The 19,453-nt window shown below is 36.5% G+C and overlaps 1 protein-coding gene across 32 annotated transcripts in view; it reads right to left on the bottom strand.

Annotated features, from left to right (window-relative positions):
- Nucleotides 1–530: 530 nt before the first annotated feature.
- LOC105195981 (voltage-dependent calcium channel type A subunit alpha-1) overlaps nt 531–19,453 on the bottom strand; it is a 189,278-nt gene continuing 170,355 nt past the window's right edge. For 25 of the 32 annotated variants that reach the window (XM_039455447.1, XM_039455446.1, XM_039455449.1 and 22 more), the window contains 7 exons: nt 18,090–18,301; nt 17,470–17,818; nt 15,191–15,318; nt 14,637–14,815; nt 13,987–14,019; nt 11,690–12,215; nt 531–11,429 (listed from right to left, as the gene is read on the bottom strand). In XM_039455447.1, the coding sequence (XP_039311381.1) occupies nt 11,390–11,429; nt 11,690–12,215; nt 13,987–14,019; nt 14,637–14,815; nt 15,191–15,318; nt 17,470–17,818; nt 18,090–18,301 (1,467 nt within the window). In that variant the 3' untranslated portion in view covers nt 531–11,389. Of the gene's footprint in view, nt 11,430–11,689; nt 12,216–13,986; nt 14,020–14,541; nt 14,816–15,190; nt 15,319–17,469; nt 17,819–18,089; nt 18,302–19,453 lie in introns of those variants that run through there. The other 7 variants (XM_039455465.1, XM_039455470.1, XM_039455471.1 and 4 more) reach the window with 4 other exon arrangements.

Genomic DNA, 19,453 nt, shown 5'->3' with positions numbered 1-19,453 from the left:
AAAATATTAAAAATTTGTTTGATGATCCAATGATTGTTTTGAATAATTTAAGTTTAAAAAATTATGAATTTCTTATATAATATAAATAATGCACTTTAAATTTAACTTTATATTTATTTAGTTAATTTAATCTTAATTAATTGAGTTAGTTTTTTGTTCATGTAACTTTTAACTAAACTTATTCAACTCTGCTAAAAATCTTTTTTTCCACCGCGAATTTCAGGGACAATACTTCCGTAGAAAATATTCACGATTTATATTTTATTTTTAATTATATTTAATTTACTTATGGGATTTATTAATCTTTGTAGGATTATTAGAGTTTTATCAGAGGATTATTGTAGGATATCATAGAAAAATTTATATATTATAAGTTTGTAAATTTTAAAATATTCAGCTTTCACTCTTATTATTTTTGTTGTTTTTTTAATAATTTTTTTAAAATATTAATTATTTTACTTTATTACTGATTATTATTTTTGGTAAAAGAAATCGGGGTTGCAATTAAGTGAAAAGTCATTTGTGCGAAATATTTTAACACATTATTTTATTAGTTTTTCTCCTTAAAAAAAGAATGAACTTGAAATCTCGGTTGTTGGGTTTCTTCACTTGGATTCTGGCGAGTAATGGGCATTTTCGAAGCGACGATACACACTAAGTTTGCAAATTGAACTAGCTATATGTATATATATATATATATATGTATATATGTATAATATTTATATATAAGATAGGTTTTCCGCTTCTCACGCATAATACATCAATAATGATGTATATTTATGTTTGTTATATTTTCCCTGTTGCTCTCTATTTTTCTTTTATACACTTTCTTTCTCTTTCTTTCTTGTTTGCTCTTATTCTCATATGTTTGCAAGCACGCTCTTTCATCCTCTCTCTTTTTCTCTCATTTACACACTCGCACTTTTCCTAATATCGGTATTTTCGAGGGCTTTAAAGAATTATGATAAATATTTTCTCACTCAATACGTTAACATATTTCTTTTTCTCTTCTCGGTTTCTCCTTTACTCTTATCTTCTCAGCATCATATAATTTATCGTTGGCAGATGTACGTGTACAACATGTACTCAACTTCTTGAAGAAAGAAAATAAAACATATAATCGTGGCACGCGTGCGTCTTCAGTTTTTTCATATATATAATTTATTTTTCATATTTTTCTTCCGCTGTGAATAAAAATATTAAATATTTAATCTTTTGACACATCTGAAACATTTTTTGACAGTTTCGCAATTACAGATTACTTTAACAAACTCGCAGCCGATAACTTTGAAAATTCATTAGAAAAGTTTGTTCATTTCATGAGCTTCTCCAAATTTTTAATATTTCATTAATCCAGCTCGGAACACAAATTTTGTTGAATTAAAATTCAGGATTACTAAAATGTATAAGTAACTTAATCTTTTGTATTTATTCTCTCGCATTTTAATTACTAAAAATAAATTTTTCACGTCAAGTTACTCTTTGCGACTAGAGACGCTATTAAATCTTTTAAAATTGAATTTTAAATTTCTAAAAAAATTTGATTTCTGAAGGAAAATACTGTTACACATATTTGCATCCTACATAGGAATGACGGCAGAAATGACTTTTTCGTAATAATAAATTTTTTATACAAAGTTACTTTGCGACTAGACGCGTCATAAAATTTTCTTAATTTGAAATTTTCTAAATTCGAAGAATCTACGATCTCTGAAAGAAAATACATACGTTTGCATACATAGAAATGACGGAAGAAATAAGATTTTTTTTCGCAATTACAATTAGCCGGATCTTGAGTTAAATTTTGCGTGACACGCGCGCGAGCGCACGATGATCATTAATTACTATATATATATATATATAAAGGTACAATCACTTCGCTCAATTTTTTCTCCAAAAAACAAGTGTTCCTTTTTTTTACGTTTTTGATAAAAATTTACGTATATGTCTATGTGTATGTATAAGTAATATACAGTAAACTTTTTACAGTGACGGGAAGCACGACGGGACGCTGCGCGGCGCGCCCGGGATCGCCACTTCGCGAATTCTTATCCCGCGAATATCTGCGGAAACTTGATTTCCGGTTTACGAAACTAGCTCCGAGTTCCGGCGTATCATGAATTTTTCGCCATGAGGTTTTCGATCTTTCACGAAGTTTCGGAACGCGAATTACATATTGCGCTCCTCCGGCGTGTCATCCGGCCGCACTGAAAGAGAGAAAGAGAGAAAAGGAGAAAGAGAGAGAGAGAGAGAGAGAGAGAGAAAGAGAGAGAGAGAGAAAGAGAGAGAGAAAGATAGAAAGAGATATATAAGTAGAAGCGGTCGGAATCGTGTTAAACGATTGCGCGCATAGCAGCGTCGAGTTTTCTTCACCGTCGTCGTGCTTCCGCAATCGCGCAATCGTGCCGCGTAATTTTCTACGCATACCCCTTTTTTTTTAAAATTTGTTTATTTTAAAGTTAAAGCTTTTAATGGGCTCTTTCATTGTGCTTCCCGTTTTTTTTTTTTTTTTTTTTACACAATACTCGCAATGGCACGCGACCATCAAAGTCAACGAACAACGTGTTGCGCGTTTAGTCTTGAATACAGAGCTTGGAAAGTTTCAAACATGATGAAATCGATTTTTGCTTTTGCACCTTATGACAAGTGCACGTCAAAAATCGATTTTATATACTCAAATCGTCGAGAGATCCTTGGCAAAAAATTTTTATATATAATTATATATAAAATATGGCCATATACATTAAAACATGTATAATTATACATATTTTATATATATTATATATATTTTTTCCCGGGCTACTTTCACTAAAATTCGGAGTCGCATTTTTCGCGCTAAACGCGGGACACGAAGCTTTTCATGACATGCCGCATGACGATGCCGCATTCTCTTATATTTCTTTTTTTTCTTTACGTTTAGTCGCTCGTATGTATTCGTTGAAACATCTAGGCGCGACATACACACGCACGCACTCACACATACGACATAAACACAGGCTAACCGTGGCTCGCTTCCCAATGCGTTAATTTGTTCTAAGTTTCCGCCATTTTGTATTTTTTTCCCATTCCTGTCTCTGTATTGTTTTTTTCTTTTTGGATCTCTGGATTTTTTGATTTCTAAATTCGCGAGACGCAATGACAAAATCGCGAAAATGCAATGATCTTTGTATAAAGCTGAAGATTTTTAGCAAGCCGAATTGCAATTCGGAAAGTATATACATTTTTGCTCCAAAAGATGCGTAAGGAATCTCAAAAGTTCGGAAACAAACATTTTAATAATATACATATATGTATAAAATTCTTTTTTGAAATGTTTGTTAAAAGAAGGAAAGGAAAATATAATTTGTACGGCAAGAACAAAAATTACGACATTATCGATTAGATATTATCCAGTTTGAATCTGACAATATCTACATTGATTAGTCAAATTAAACGCGTCACGGATTTATTATCACAAATCGATGCCCAGCATCGTTTTCTCATATTTTCATCGAATTCGAAAAACCTCGCGACTTTCCTCCTTCAGTTTTGATTCTGGTATCTCTTTTCTGATCTAATATCTTCCTCGCACGTTTCGCGTATTCTAGTTTTGTGAACATGTAATATTAAGGCAACTTTTGTTACTAATTAATGATTTGCTGTGTCACAACTTTTTCCCCGATTTTTCTTTCCTTACAACTTTCGCGCAACGGAGAAGCGTCAGCCCCGATTTGCGGATTCACGGATTCTTTTTCGGTTTCTCGAAAATACATAGAATATCTTTTGCTATGTGAAACTATTATACATTACATCCAGATGATGCGTGCACAAATGTCAACGGAATATCAAAAAATTTTAGCTGTCGAAAGACAACTATTTGATTATTCAATTGGTACAGAAAAATTATTTAAATCGAAACAGTTTAATTATCGATATATTTTATATATGATTTCGGTCAGCTGTTACACTAGTAACAACCATTATTATTAACTTTGCTTTTATTGTAAATTTTAGTATTCATTATGTTATTTTTCTGAACCATACGAAATATCTAAATACAACTTAAAAATAATAGCAAATATTTTTAAATGGATAAAATAAAATTGCTATTTTATGTGTGTGTTTATATTGCTTGAAGGAAATTTTATCATCCATGTAATTAATTTTATGATCCACGTACTCTGACATTTATTGTAACAGAATAAATTTTTCTTATTTTGGCTCTACTTTTTTTCAATTTGCAAAAGCAAATGTAACGACATCCGTGCACGCTTATACCGGAAAAGCGAAAGCACTTCGACCGGAAGAAATTGACGTTATGCAATGATTCCGTTTTCCACTTTGCTAATATTCTTCAATTCGCTAATCACGTTCACACGTTCTACATGACTTAATTAGATTCAGACTCAGATCAACGGATTTAAACCTCTCGGATATATTTATAATATGTATATATGTATAGAGATCGGCATAATATTTATGTATAGTGTTATCGACGAGATTTTTCGATTATTTGCAAAAGTATGAAACTCTACGGAGCCCCGGCGCCGATATGCCGAGTGATTCTAATAACGAAATTTCTCTCCCTAAATTCACATTCACCTCTCCTTTCTCTCCCCCGCATCCTTTCTTTACTATTAATAATTATTTATTATCGACAGGGCGTTCAATGTCACATTATACGCTTCCAATGCTCATTTATACCATATTATGCATACGTATAACACATACGTGTGTATCCTTCACGTGTACATACGTTTATATATGCATCATGTGTGCATGTTCTATATATGTCATATTTATATATGTATAGATATGTAGAAAAACTTAATGGTATAATTTTCTCTCTTCTATTTTCTTCTGACTTCTTTACTCGCCCGAGAAAATTCTCGCGCTTTATTAAATTCCTACCTCATCGCGGTTACCTTATTCCATTATAAATACAAGTAAGTGAAGTTATTACATGTGGAATTCGTCTGTGTGTATATATTCCTCTCGTACATACAGGTATAATAAATACTATAGGTCGAGAAACGATTCGATAGATCTCTCTGCCTCTTTTTCTTACTATCTAACGCGAGTTGCTTCGTGTTCCGTTTGTTTCCTCTGCAAGTCGAGGGAATTTCTTTATTTCCGTTTCTCTTTCATATGCAGTGTGGCATGCGGATGGATGGATGCACCATTCTGATAAGGATACCGAATGTCCTATTTACCTGTTCTCAGAAGCTTCCCGCAAGCACCTCACTCTGTGTGTGTGTGTGTGTGTGTGTGTGTGTGTGTGTGTGTGTGTGTGTTGCGTGTCGTGTGTGATTTGTTTGTGTGTGTTCGATTTACTTCATTCATAATTTATGTATACATATTTATATAGCTCATTTATGGAACGCGCACGTGTCGTTTATCGGCGACGATCGATGGAATCGAAAAGTGTCGTTTCAGCTTTTGCTTGTTCTCCTGTTCGTCCCTCTTATTTTATTTTTATTCTTTCTTTCCTGCGGATTTCACGCGCTCGAACGTTCGCTATTAGAAAATTTTCTACGAGTGTTTTTGTAACGCGATTTCTATGTGTTTTCGTTACCGTTAGTTCGTTCGTTTTAATATCACTGAGAGGTTGACGATACATCGAGGGCTCGCGTGATCACAATTCGATCGAATAGCATACCATAAAGTCGCATTGAAGTGCAATATGCAATTCTTTAGAACACATGTGAAGTATCCGAGAAGTTATGAATTGGAAGTAGAAGGTAATTATTGAAGTAACAATTATTGTTTTCAATTTCCGTGATTCGAAGAAGAAGTGAGATTAGTAGTTGAAAAAAGTGATCTGGATTTATTTTATCAATTATTATTATTAATAATGCCAATTATATTAATTTGGTTAATTAATTCTTTTATAAGAATTCTCTTCTTGCAAGATTCATCTTCGTCCATTCCGTAATTAACAATGAACAAATAAAATCAATCACCATAATTATTATTATAATTTAAAATTAATATAAATAATTGATTTTTTTACATAAAATTTATTAAAGATCTATTAAAATACAACTTGAAATATATATGAAGTTTTTAGAACGCGACACCTAGCACACAGTTAACAATGTCAAATTAATTTTGTGTTATTTATGAAAACGCTAATTTTTATTTTATTAAATACATATCTATCCATTTTATCCGTGTAATTAAATAACAGTCAAAAAACAAAACTTAACTTCGTCGATCACGTGATACCTTCGAAAATCGCGGTGTCGCATCAAGACGAATTTAGATATTATATTATTAATACTATTATTTTAATATTTTTTATGTTTTACCTTAACTTTTTGCTCTAATCACTTTTAGTATCATATTCGACAATAATTATTTCTCGCGCGAAATTATATTATATATATACATATATCTTGCCACGTAACTAAGAAGAGTCTTTTGTTATCGCCTGCCGGATTGGATGCTGACGAATCGCAGAATAGTTATCCTTATTTCCTTATCGCGGTATTACTATCATTATTATTATTATAATTACTTTTATAATCGATATCGTAAATTATTAGTATTAATTACATTATTGTTATGTAATTATAATTTAATCGCGGTTTCTTGAAGAGTTCTCACGTTTATCGTTAAATTAGCACTTTTAAAAACAGTAATTACGTTAATAATTATATTGGATTACGGATTGATTAAATTCTCGTTTACGAGCTTGGTCATCCCTTTACGACATTAGAAAGTCTATGAAGATTAAAAGAATTTCTCTATTATCCTTTCACACACATATATGTACGTTTTATATACGTGTACATTAAATAGCATACATTATACGTGCACATTCTGCATTCTCACTTTCTCTTTTTTCGTTCATATTTTTTCCTTTCCTTTCTCTCTCTCTCTCTCTCTCTCTCTCTCTCTCTCTCTCTCTCTCTTTCGCTTTTCTTTGTCTATTTTTTCCCTACTCTTTAAGCCTCTACTATCTATTGATTCACCCGTATTTTCTCTGAGCCGCATTTATACTTCATATTTAACACTGAATTTTAATGAAGGATAAAATTTATAAAATCTGATCATTAAAAAGTTATGTCATATATATGTATGTGTATATATATATATATATATATATATATATATATATATATAATCTGATTTTACATTTATATTAAACTTAATATTCGTATAAAACAAATTTTAGATAAATTTGATACTGAATAAGATTATTTGATTTTACGCTGAGCAAACGCAACGTTCGGAATTTTAAAAAAGAAAAGAAACTTTGTGTCCATTTTTGTGTTAAATGCGGCTCTTTTCCTTTCTTTTCACTTGCGTGAATGTGTACTTTTGAATTCACAAAATGGCCTATCAACGGCTAAGTATTTTCGAAATATATTTATCACAGAAAAATATTTTTATAAATATTTAATATTATTCGCGCGTACACATACGCACGCACACACACGCGCGCGCACGCACGCGCGCATCGTTCAATTTTATCACGATGTTGCGGATCTTCATGAATCATTGCTGATCTCGGTTTATCTCGAGCTATTCGCTAATACCAGATTACCTAGACTAAAAATAAATTTTTCTTAAACGAATTGTAAATTTATTCCTCGATAATTTTTTAATTCTTTTGAACATTGAAAAAAAAGTATATCTGATTTTATTTCTGATTGATATCTCGTTTCGTTGTCTTATCCGTAGAAAAAAAGGAAAACATAAAAATAATTTAAAGAAATTCCATCCTATAAACCAATATTAGCGAATTGATTTTCTTTCCTATATCACACTCATTCCCATTGATTGAACTACAGATTTTCTTTGTAGCGATACGATACAATTGAGTTTTTAAAGCACTTAAGGGAAGAAAATACGTGACTCAGATTATACGTCACTCTAAAAATTCGCGCTTACGAGATCCTCGGTGATCCTTTCTTTTCCTCTCCCTTTCTTTCCGTATCTATCTCTCTCGTTTCCAAAATAACATTTTTATATCATTTCAGAAGACAGAGCATTGATTCTGATTTAAATACTATTTTCCTGGACCTGGAAATAATTAATGTCATTGAAGATATTAATCACTAATTATCTCAACTGTCTTGAATTATCTTTTTATTATTAATTTTTATTATTTTACATTATACTATATATATGTATATATATATGTATATTAGACAATATATTAAAGCGATTGGATAAGTCTGTAGTCTTCTCTTTGGAAAAATTGATCTTATTATTATATATTGTTGAATTTTTAAATCGCTGAATAATACAAACAAGTTCGATGATTAACGCCCGTCCATTCACCAAGGATCTTTATATACCGATCACGCTGGAAAATCAGTCACTCTCTCTTTCTTTTTTTTTCCACTTCTCTCCACGTAAATTTTTTTCTTTCTCCCACGTGAAATTTTTCCGTAACATGCATACATTTTTTTTCGAATTAGCTACTTACATTAATTAATGTCGTTACATAATGGCAATATTCTCGTTTATTTTGACTTAGCCGATACACGAAAATTTACGCAACAAGCACAGAGCAACGCGCGTCGGAAATCAATCGAATCATTTAAGAAAGGAAGTAAGTCAGTCCCGTTTCTTCCAACGTTTTTCCTCGAAACGCCATCTTTGACAGTTAAATAAAAATAAATCAATTATAAAAGTCAAAGTAGCGAAACGTGTATGAAATACTTTACGAAGAAGGATCATTGTCTAGCGACTTGATTATTGTGTTGACCGAATTACCTCGCTTCTCAAATTTAGAGATTCAATTATTTCACATCCATTCATTCGTTTCTTCGTTTTCTCGCTTTCTCTCTCTCTCTTTCGCTCACCGGATATGTACACTTATTTACGTACAGATATATCGTAATTAATATTTATACGTATCGCAGGAAAAGAGAAACGTACGTTTATGTACACCTACGTATTCTCGTGTGTGTTTTCGCTTAAAACACTCCGTTCGATTGGCAGTATGTTAAACGTTTTTATGTATAATATAATGATTCTCGTTCTTGTTTTTTTTTGTTTTTTTATTAATAATCTCTTGCGCTCGTTTAGCATGCTTTTATTTTACGAATAATTCTCTCGATCTTCCTCTATTGTTTTTTTTCCTCTTCTTTGTTTTATCGTCCGTCGTATAAACGCACGATCGACGGCGAAATTCACGAGTTTGAAGACAAATTAATTATGTAAAGTGATGTTTCTCGTTTACTTCTCACGAATCGCGCGCGCTTCGATAATTAGCACACTTAGTATTACAATAATGATAGTAAACAGCGTTAGTAGCGACGATAGTAGAATAGTTTTTAGTAATAGTAGTAATAGAGTAATAGTAGTAGTGATAGTAGTAGCAGCAATAGTAATAGTAACAGTGGTAGTAGCGGTAGTAAATCGTAATATAGTAGTAATGGTAGTAGCAGTAGTTAATAGTGTAATAGTAGAGTGAAGTAGCTGTTTTTTTTTTCGTCTCTTTCTGCGGGTGTTAATTTAATAATGGTATTAGCAGTGATAAGTAATAAATATTGTAATTCAATTGTACGCAGTAATTTACAGGAGTGCTTTTGAAAACCGTATGGTAAGAACTGGTTACGTGTCGTCCATTCTCTTTCTCTCTTTCTTTCTTTTACACTTCTTCCCCCCCGGGATATCTCGCGACAATTGTTCATCCCTTCTCACCCCGTTCATTCCTCGATCGTGGTCCTCTTTTTTTTCCTGAACTTTCTCCTAATCACCCTTGATTGGCACGAATCGCGAGGCAACATTCCGCGCGAATTAACGACGACGTTTGCTCACGCTCTCCTCTCCTCTCTGCTCCTTCATTTTACCCTTGCGATAATTATGATCGTCTCGCGCGTTTCGATTTGACAAGAACCGCGACTGCGAACAGTATCTCGGTATCTCGTAGCGGCGGTTCTTGCGCGAAGCGACTTCTGAATATTCGCATTCGATCAGGTCATCGCTTTCGCGCGATTTCACTAGTAGCAAAATGGAGCTAGTCTGAATTCCAGCGAAATTACTAGAGTTCTTTTCCGTTTCAACTTTCAATCTAATTTCTAATCCTGTTAATCCTTTCCTCATTGGTTTCTCATTTGATTCATCGGGAAATTCGCATGCCAGTTCGTTCTGTTCGCGCGGCTTAATTTCCCGACGAATCGTCCAGCTACGCTAACAGCGAAGAAACAGCGAAACGTTATTAGATTTCGAAATGAAACATCGTCATTTCGGATTAATTTGTTTATTTCGAAATCTCTAACTTCCAAAACTGAAAATAACGATATCTAAGCCTTATTAAACTCTGAAACCAACTGCTACCTCATTTTTTTCTGATTTCTCGCGTCAGTCTCCCTCGATCATCCTTCGATTAACGTCGTCGTTGAACAATTAACGTCACCTAATCGGTGCTTTCACGAGTGGAAGTGGAACGATTCGATACATCAGTCGCGATTTCCGACGAATCGTGGGGGAAGGGGGTTTTCTTGTGCACGCACGCACAAAATCATACAAGAGCATACATACATGCATAAATACACACGCACATGTAAGAGAACGTTTCGTGGTGATCACAGCGCAATTCGGGCGTTCGATGAGTCTCTCCTCCAGAAAATCGTATAAAAAGTAAGTTTTCCTCGAGGCGATCTTCGCTCGATCGGGCCGAGGTAAGATTGAAATATTAACTCGCGTATAATATCGGAGGGTTCGAGCTCTCTCCCAGAGAACGTCCGCTCAATTATTCAATTCGATCACTGTCGCGCGCGACGAGTTTCACTGCAACCTACCACCTTGTCCTTAGACATAGCCGTGGCTCGCGCGATCTCGAGCGATTCGTCTTCGCTTCGCGTCAACGTAGAGCATTCTTCGAAATGGAATTCATCTTTCGGACGATTCCTCGGATCTTCGATCGCTTTCGATTCCTCTGACCACAGGCTTCAAGATCGAATCTTCGAGATTCGTCGAGCTCGGCCGTTTGATTGCACTTGGATCGATTCGTAGAACCGCGTGAGTCGCACTCCTCCTCGTTCGCGGAATCGTGCGACGTCGATATATGAATGATAGCTCCGTCGATTTCCCTTCTGCGTACGCGGGAAACCGACTTCTCTGTGATGTGTTCGCTGACCCTGTTCGGTCGCCGTGTTCAGCCATCGGAGATTACTCCGAACATCGTCCGCCTGGAATCGTTTTTCCCGTTCGACTTTCTTCGACTTCCTTCGGTCGCCGCAATGTCGCTGTGATTGAAACGATTCCTTCATGGAATCGTTCTTCATCGGAGGGAGCCTCCAAGAGCATCAGGCTCGTCGACCGCGGCACTTCCGTTACCTTCACATTGAAATCAACGCGTGTCCCACGTGGACGACTATCACGCGCAAACCCTGAGACGCCTGGGGGCGTCCACGTCACCGGACCACCGTCCAGGGTCCCACTTTGGCTAGCACCAATCGTCCTCGTCACTGTCCGAGTGCCTCGACCTGCTCAAAAACAGCATCCGTCCAATCAAGACTCGTTATCACAGCTCTCAGTGAAATGGACAACATACTGTATACTCTATGTTGTCAAGTACATTAAAATAATTTGTAAACCACGTAGTAAAATGTAAAATCAATGAACTTGACTCTTATCGTCAGAAAAAGCACTTTAAAAAGAAACAAATAAAAACCAATTACAAGATAACTAATTTTAATGATGGAAAATGAGATTATTCGAAATGGAAGCGACGAGAACACCTTACCTAGGTGCTCTCTGCTTGGACTGTGGTTGTGGCTTGTAACCATTGGGTACCGGGCTGGGCAGCAGACGACCGCCGCGGCCTATCGCGACAGCCTGCTCGAAACTCAACGGATGATGGCTCGGCTGCACGCCGGAGGGCGGCATGTGCGACGGCGGATGCTGCAACGCATGGCCGGATACGGGTGCCATATGGGCTGCTGGTCCACTCGGCGCCACGGCGTGCGGACCATGGGTAGGCGAGGCGTTCAGCTTGGGGAAATTGATGTTGGCCGGTTTCAGCTGCAGGGTCGACGGTTTGTTCGGCGTCGGCGGCAACCGGCGACCCTGGCCTCTCCTCGCGACCAGCACCGGGTAGCTGTGTTGATGCGGATGATGGCGATGATGATGCGGACGACTGCCGCCTATCGGGCTCGGACTCCTCGAACGCTGCTCCAGACTCGTCGTGCCGTAATGCCGGCCACCGCGCTCGATCCTGTGAATCGGACTCGGTGACCTGGCCGGACTCGTTGAGGCGCTCCATGGACCTCCTAACGAACACGCTTGTTAAAGTCTTCCGTCTGCACTGTACGTACGCGTGTGGCACAATCGTTACGGCAGGGGTTCTTTGACACACGACGCAAGAGTTGCTCGACAAGTAAGTCATAAGCATGTGGTTGTTGAGAAAGCCGTTAGGAAATATTCAATATGGATATTTCGGGACTGGACAATTTTCGGATAGCAATTTTTTTCCAATATTACTAGTTGTTTGATTATCTGATTAAAGGGCTTGCAATGGAACAAAGTTAATCTAGATTCAATCACTCGGTCTCTGTGCGAAAGTCGAAGAGCTCGATCGGTCAGAAAGGGTTCAGGATTGACGAATTACCGTTATAACGTACTATACGCAGCTCTATTGTTAATTATGATTTTGTGCCAGCTATTATTTCTTTTTCTCTTAAGGTAGAATATCGACTATACTTATTTAATGTGTAATAATGAAAACTCAGTTTAATAATGGAGTATATTCATGTAACTTTCCTGATTTCTACACTTTACGAAATTAATCATTATGATTCGTAATACGACTTTTGAAAATTAATGAGAAAAGATACCAAACATGTGCTAGTTATCTTGAAATTATCAAATCCGAAGGAGGAATGCAACATGCTTGCAGTGTTTCGTGTTCATAATGCTGTGAAATCACTCGAATCAATGATGCAAAAAATATGTCGGTGCCGGTGCTCTAAATATTATAATTGTGTAGAAATACGGCATCTATATAAGGCATCTAACGTAGCATGCGCATACATTCTACGATACTAAAGTATTAAATTACGGGTGCAATCAATAATCGTGATAATATCAACACTTATTGTGCTAAAATCTCTAACTCTCTAATTCTTTCTTGCAGACAAGCTAAATTATGCTCAATATTTGCATTCTATAATTCATATCGTTACGTCCGAGCGCCGTTCACGAATTCACTCGCGAAACACTCCCGCACTCGCGGGAGTAAAGAAAACTTATGATTTAGGAGATTTCATGCGAATTTCTATGTGACATAACAGAACATAATTCAAATGCGAAGATTAATCATTAAATTGTAAGAGCAAACGTTTGCAACGCGCGTGAAACCTACTTTCAAGAGTGTTTTTTTGTTTATCATTTATTTAGTAATTCTAGAGACGATTTTTTTTTAATTCGTGTTAATTGCTTGATACTCGAATATGTAAATTTTAAGTAAACATTATAATTATTTAAAAATCAGAATGTCGATATAATTAAATAGACTGTAAAATGCAATTGGCATGTGCGTGTTATATCTTTCAAATCATACATTGCGTCGATTATTTATAAAATAAAGCATGTAGATTGAAAACTAAATATATTAATGAAATGAAGATCATGAAAACTTTAATAGATTATAATGACGATCCAATATAGTCTATGATGATTGATTAATGAATTTCTTTGATCAATAAAGGTACTTGACAATCTCGACAACGTCTCTAATGTAAAAAGCATCGAGTAGCAACAAGAAGAGAAATGCTTTCGACGTATATGTGTTGAACATTGATGCTAGTGTTGTACATCTTGTTTGGAAACGTCTACTGCGTTGATTTGTGGTGTCTATTGCATGTGTGTGTATGTGTGTGTGTGTGTGTGTGTGTATACGTGTATACGTGTGTGAATGTGTATTATCGCAAAACAGGAACGAAGATATGGTGAAAGCCAAACGATCGTATTAATTGTAGTAACATCATAATTGCATCGTGGAGACAAGGGAATGAAGAAGAGGAGAGTTGTGAAAGAAATTACCATCGTCGTAATAGTCGCAGTGGTCGTAATAGTCTGTGTAGGCGCATAACAGAACAGAATGAAGAAACGTATTACATCGAGTATCACACAGAGCTTTTCTGCCTCGAGTAAAATCAACATTATAGCAACATTCATGTTTTTTTTTCTTTTTTTTTTAAATATAAAAACCGTGTGACCACGAACTCTCTTTCGTTGCTTCCACCGATCGCCAAAACAGATTGAAATCTATAAAGTTATTTTACGATTGGCAATTTTCAGAGAGTGCAATAGAATATTATATGTACAATGGCGCCATTTTCCAAGTGATTTCTGAAATGATGGATCAAATGTATCGCCAAGTCGGTTGGAGATAATCATAATCAATGATAATCAACCTATAATAATCAATAATAAATAATCAATAATAATAATAATCAATAATAATTATGTAATAGAAATAACATCAAGAGAATGAAGTGATACGGTGATAGAGTAAATACAAGGATGCTGTGTTCCCAATATATTCCAGGCTGATAAAAGACAATGAGATAGAGAAACCGATTAAGGATGACCAACACGAAATAGAGTTCGCTGTCGTGGTTCCGTGAACATGACTTATCGTTGCACCGTCGTCGCTTTCGCTGGTCGGAATTATCGCTGGTACGTCGTACCTCGTATCCTATGCCGATGGTTATATTGTGACGCGTGGGGATGATGGGTATGCCTTTGTATCTCGACGACGTTGCTAACGGTGTCGCTAAACCCTGGTCCTTCGTGGTATTGACCGTGATGGTCGTACCGGTCGTGTCGCCTTGGCGATGGCGATCTAGGCATTATTGGCGAGTGTCTTCTGCAAATTATGACAACGGCGAAATGAGAAAATCACAATGCGTCGTGTAATATCGTATAATCCAGCTAAATACACTAGCCATATCTATAACAGCCAAGTACTGAAAAATCGAAGATACCGATGTCTTTCAACGTCATCCTTGTGTCAATTTTGTTTCTATATAATTTTATCTCTTTTGTAGAATTCGCTAAGCTTAAATTTCAGAACAAAATGTTATATTTTGATGTTATAGTAATCATCTAAAGAGCACATGTATATATTTATTTTGAAAACAAAGATATTTTTAAAACAAGAATTTTTTTTTTTTCGTGTGCACGAATTAACTCGCACATAGCGTAGCTTTCGTCTCTTTTGCTTAGATATTATTCCCAATACCTTATACTTGGTGATCGTGAACGTCTGGAGGTCGCCGAGGGATGCGGACGAAGGCTTCTGTCACCAGGATGTGTGAGACTCTCAAGGCTACCGGCACGTGAGTCGGACGGTATGACGTCTTGCAGATCCTAAACGAAAACAGACTTGCGACTTTAGTGATCTTGCTTGCGTAATTCAGAGTCGGATCGGGAATCAAAGGGGAAGTCGGGGTGTTGCCGGTTCTTTGTCTTTAGCAATATCGCGCTGTCGATTTGCGCGCGCTCCGAACAAGAAACTATCGTAACACCGACTATCGAGACGCCTTTTGTCTCCGGAATTCAAAAGCAGATGCACGTTCAACTCATTTGGCTCATTCGTATCGGAGATCTATGATTAATTAAATGTTATTAATATGCAATGTACTACAGTGAAGAGCATGAGTAATTAGGTCTGTCCAAGTGAGAATTGAACAGGCAAAATAGAATCATTTTTTCATTAATAAAATTAATAGCATTGGTAAAATTTCTGATAAAATTTTACACTTCGTCTACCAATTTTATTGCACATTTAATATTGCAGTAATTTAATAATGTCACAGTGACAATTGTCATCGATCAATGTCACACGAAAGGAACACAAGACAGTATTTTATCTTATTTCACACGTGCGATCTGCTTCCTTTTTTGTAATTTTCAGCGTACACTTTTGTCACTAACTTGAATGTAGCTTCACAGAAAATCAAGAGAAATTGAAAGATAAGGCGGAGTAAGAATAATTCACACACAGAGATACATATATATACATATATATGTGTGTGTGTGTGTGTTAAATGGCATGCAAATTAGAAAAAGTTTCGTTCATGCACATGCACTCGTCAATAAATTCCGATCGCTTGGAAAAAGGGACGGTGTACGCGCTACCTCCGAGACAGGAGTCTCTTTCGCGAGAGTGTGCTCTCTTACTTACCGGGACGTGGACATAAAGAATCAAGATAAAATATGACAGATGGGGAGAACGAGGCAGTCGCGCAATATAGTGTTGACTGCTTCGTTGCTCCGGCGATAATCCTAAGGCCGAAAGCAGCAAGGGACAAGGGGGTGGGAGCTGTTCTATGCATCGACATAAGAAGAATCGCTAAGAGCGTTCGGGTGACACACGTGACTATTTCTCTATGTAGTGTTCGCGCTAGAGCGTGTGTTTCTAAGTGTTGTTATAGGAACGCTAACACATTCAACGAGATCAAGTCCGATTCGACCAAGACCGATTCTTTCAGCAGTGAAGGAAATCTCGAGCGCGGTACCAATAAGTAGTAAAAGCACGCGATTCGTCCGACGCAACCTTCCATTTCCAATTCCCCCTGCGAATCGGTCTTGAGCGCAAGATCACGACATCACGGGCAATACCTCACGATCCGCGCGATATTTCTTGAATTGTTCCTTTAGGATTGGAAACACTGAAACTCGGATTAGAGAACGTCAATTGATTCATCTAAGACGGTTTGTCCTAAAAAAACACAAGTGTTTTCGGTTCATCTGGCAGGAGTTTTTTTGAAATCTAATTTTGTAACTAATGGGACTTTGTCTAAGGGCGTTTATCATTAATCTAAGGCCTTATTATAAGAATTCTCTGGGAAGAGGTTACGTTTTCTAAAGATACTTTAGGTGATACGATTAATATAAAACGATTAATATAAAACTAAGTGCGAGACAGCATCCTAATTTAGGCCAATGTAGCAGAGTAAATTCGCGATAAAAGTCGAGATCCTAAACTAGAATTATTTTCTGGTAAAATGGAACTGTCTACTTGATCTATATTTGATTACAGGATGTTTCTGGACTTTGATAAATTAAAATTAAAAGATAATATTAAAAGAGTCAAAATTAATTAAATAAACATGCTCTCCAATGCAACAATCTATTTTTTTTTAATAAATTAATTTAATAATTTACTTGAATAAAAATTGGTGTATTATTCAAAATCTATCAGTTTTATAAAAAAAATAATGTCATGTGTTTTATCTTCTTATCAGTTTTAGAAAAAAAAAGAAATAAGAATCTCAAATTAGCTCCGAAAGCATTTCGGTTCAGAAACATCTTGCAGTGCTACGACACTAACACATCATAAATCGTACATACGATAATCGCGAATTTTATATGACCGCATCTTAAACAAGACAACGGGCAAGGACTTTTCCGGCCTTTTTCTTATCGCGATCTATTTCCAATAGGGTCAGTAAGGGGGAGGGAAGGACATTCTCGAAAAACCGAGGAAAGTCTTTTGAGCTTGGACCAAGCCGACACCTTGTGATAACGGATCGAGGAGCGAGGTGCGTAGGTGTTCTGGTGTTGGTAGTACGAGGGTGGTCGGTGGTCATGATGGTGATGGTGGTGGTGGTGGTAGTATTGGTGGTGGTCATAGTATTGATCATTGTCGGTATCGTAGTAGTATTGGTCGTGATGGTGATGGTAGTAGTTGTTTTGATCATCCCGCTGGGAGGGCACCTCGGCCAGCAATGGCTCTAGCTCGGGGGCGCGATCCTCGCCATTAACTACGAGTACAACCCCAGACCCACCCCCTCCCTGGCTACTCTCTCCGCTGCTGCCTAGTATATCGTACTGGCGAGACATCTTCCAGTTCACCTTTTTGTTTCTGAAATCAAAGCAACAGGTCATCCTGGCATATTCTTCATGTAAAATTATATGAATTCTAACTTTTACATTGTATCTAAATTCAAATAAATCGAGCAGTTTAAATCAATCATTTTGGTTTGTTCAAAAAATCTAAACAAAGCTATTATAAAGTAAAATTCCTCTAAAAATGTATTATATATTGTAGAAATGATTGAAAATCTTATTTATTTTTTATCTTTTCTTTCGCATTTTATTTTTAATATACAAAAAAAAAAGAAACTAATGTATACCTGAAGCTATGCTGACGTCTATGCTCGGCGGCTGCAAGGACGCCTAGAGTCCCGTCCTCCTCGTCCCTGTGTTCTTTGAGTCGTTCGTGCTTCGCGTCCACGGCCGGTCGCATCACCGGTTCGAGGCTGTTCGCCCTACTTCCGGCTCCGTGATTATTTCCAGTATGATTTACCGCCGCCATGTCCAGCAGGCAGTTGAAGAAGGACGATGGCTAAATTGCGAAACGTGCGAAAGCACACCGGCTATCAGAGCTGATCGACAGGGATCTCATTTTTCGATCAACAATTTCTTTTCTTTTCTTTTTTTTTGCGCTTTTTTTTCTTCATATTTTTAGTTTCTTCCGCATATGTAATAGTATATAAATAAACCATATATATATATATATATATATATGTACAGGCACATACAGGCTTTTTTTTTTAGCGTTACCTCTCGTCGATGGTCTCTCAAAAAAATGTGGTAGAATGTAAAACGCTTATAAAGATCGGAAGCATTCAAAGTCGAGAATCAACAAGTGTAAAAAACGGTGAGAAAGAATTCTCAGAGTAAAGAGGCGGCCATGCTAGAGAAAAGGCATGCCGTGATGGTGCGTTTACTTGTGTCGATTTTACGGCGGACTCTTCCACATCTCGAACTACTGATATACGCTCGAGAGAGAACGTGTGTGAATGGCAAGAATTGCAAAAAACAGTAGCGTATAAAAAATGGTAGAATTGCAGCAGGACAAATTTTGTATTGCGTCGCAAAGCCTGTATATGTTGATCGAGACTATGTCATTGTATATTAAAAAAAAAAAAGAAAAAGAAATGTTATTCCCCTCTTCTCCCTCGTATGCAAAAGTGTTTTACAAGTGGACACAAATGTTAGTAAGAGGACGCGGTTAATCATTTGAGAGAGACGTAATAGTACTGCAAGAATGCAATTGTTAGTAAGCATGCACGAAACGGGTGAAGTCCCGATGTTCTACCACAGCTGTATTACGCATTGTTTTAAGCGTTGCGATAATCGTAAATAGCGAAATTCTTTTTGCTTGATCGTTATCAAGAGCCGCGACTATACTGCAGACGATTTGTGTTCGCCAGGTAGAACGCAGGACAGTTCACTCCGCGAAGATCATACAGATATGCCAAATAATCGTGGACAAAATTGAAATTCTGCTGCTTAGTATGCAAAAAACGGGTCTGAGTAGTAGAAGTATATTCCAAGGTTGAGGAATCTGGAACATGCCGCTATATGAGATATCCCAAAATCATTGGTATGTTAGTAACGTTTATTTCCTGCTCTCCCTTTAATTCTTGAGAAATCTTTTATTAATAATAAAAATCTTTGGCAATCTCTCTGTCATTTTTGGGACATCCTTCAT

This window comes from Solenopsis invicta, chromosome 12 (assembly GCF_016802725.1).
Source record: "Solenopsis invicta isolate M01_SB chromosome 12, UNIL_Sinv_3.0, whole genome shotgun sequence".
Classification (NCBI taxonomy): Eukaryota; Metazoa; Arthropoda; class Insecta; order Hymenoptera; family Formicidae; genus Solenopsis; species Solenopsis invicta.
This window is presented reverse-complemented; position numbering and strand designations above follow the sequence as displayed.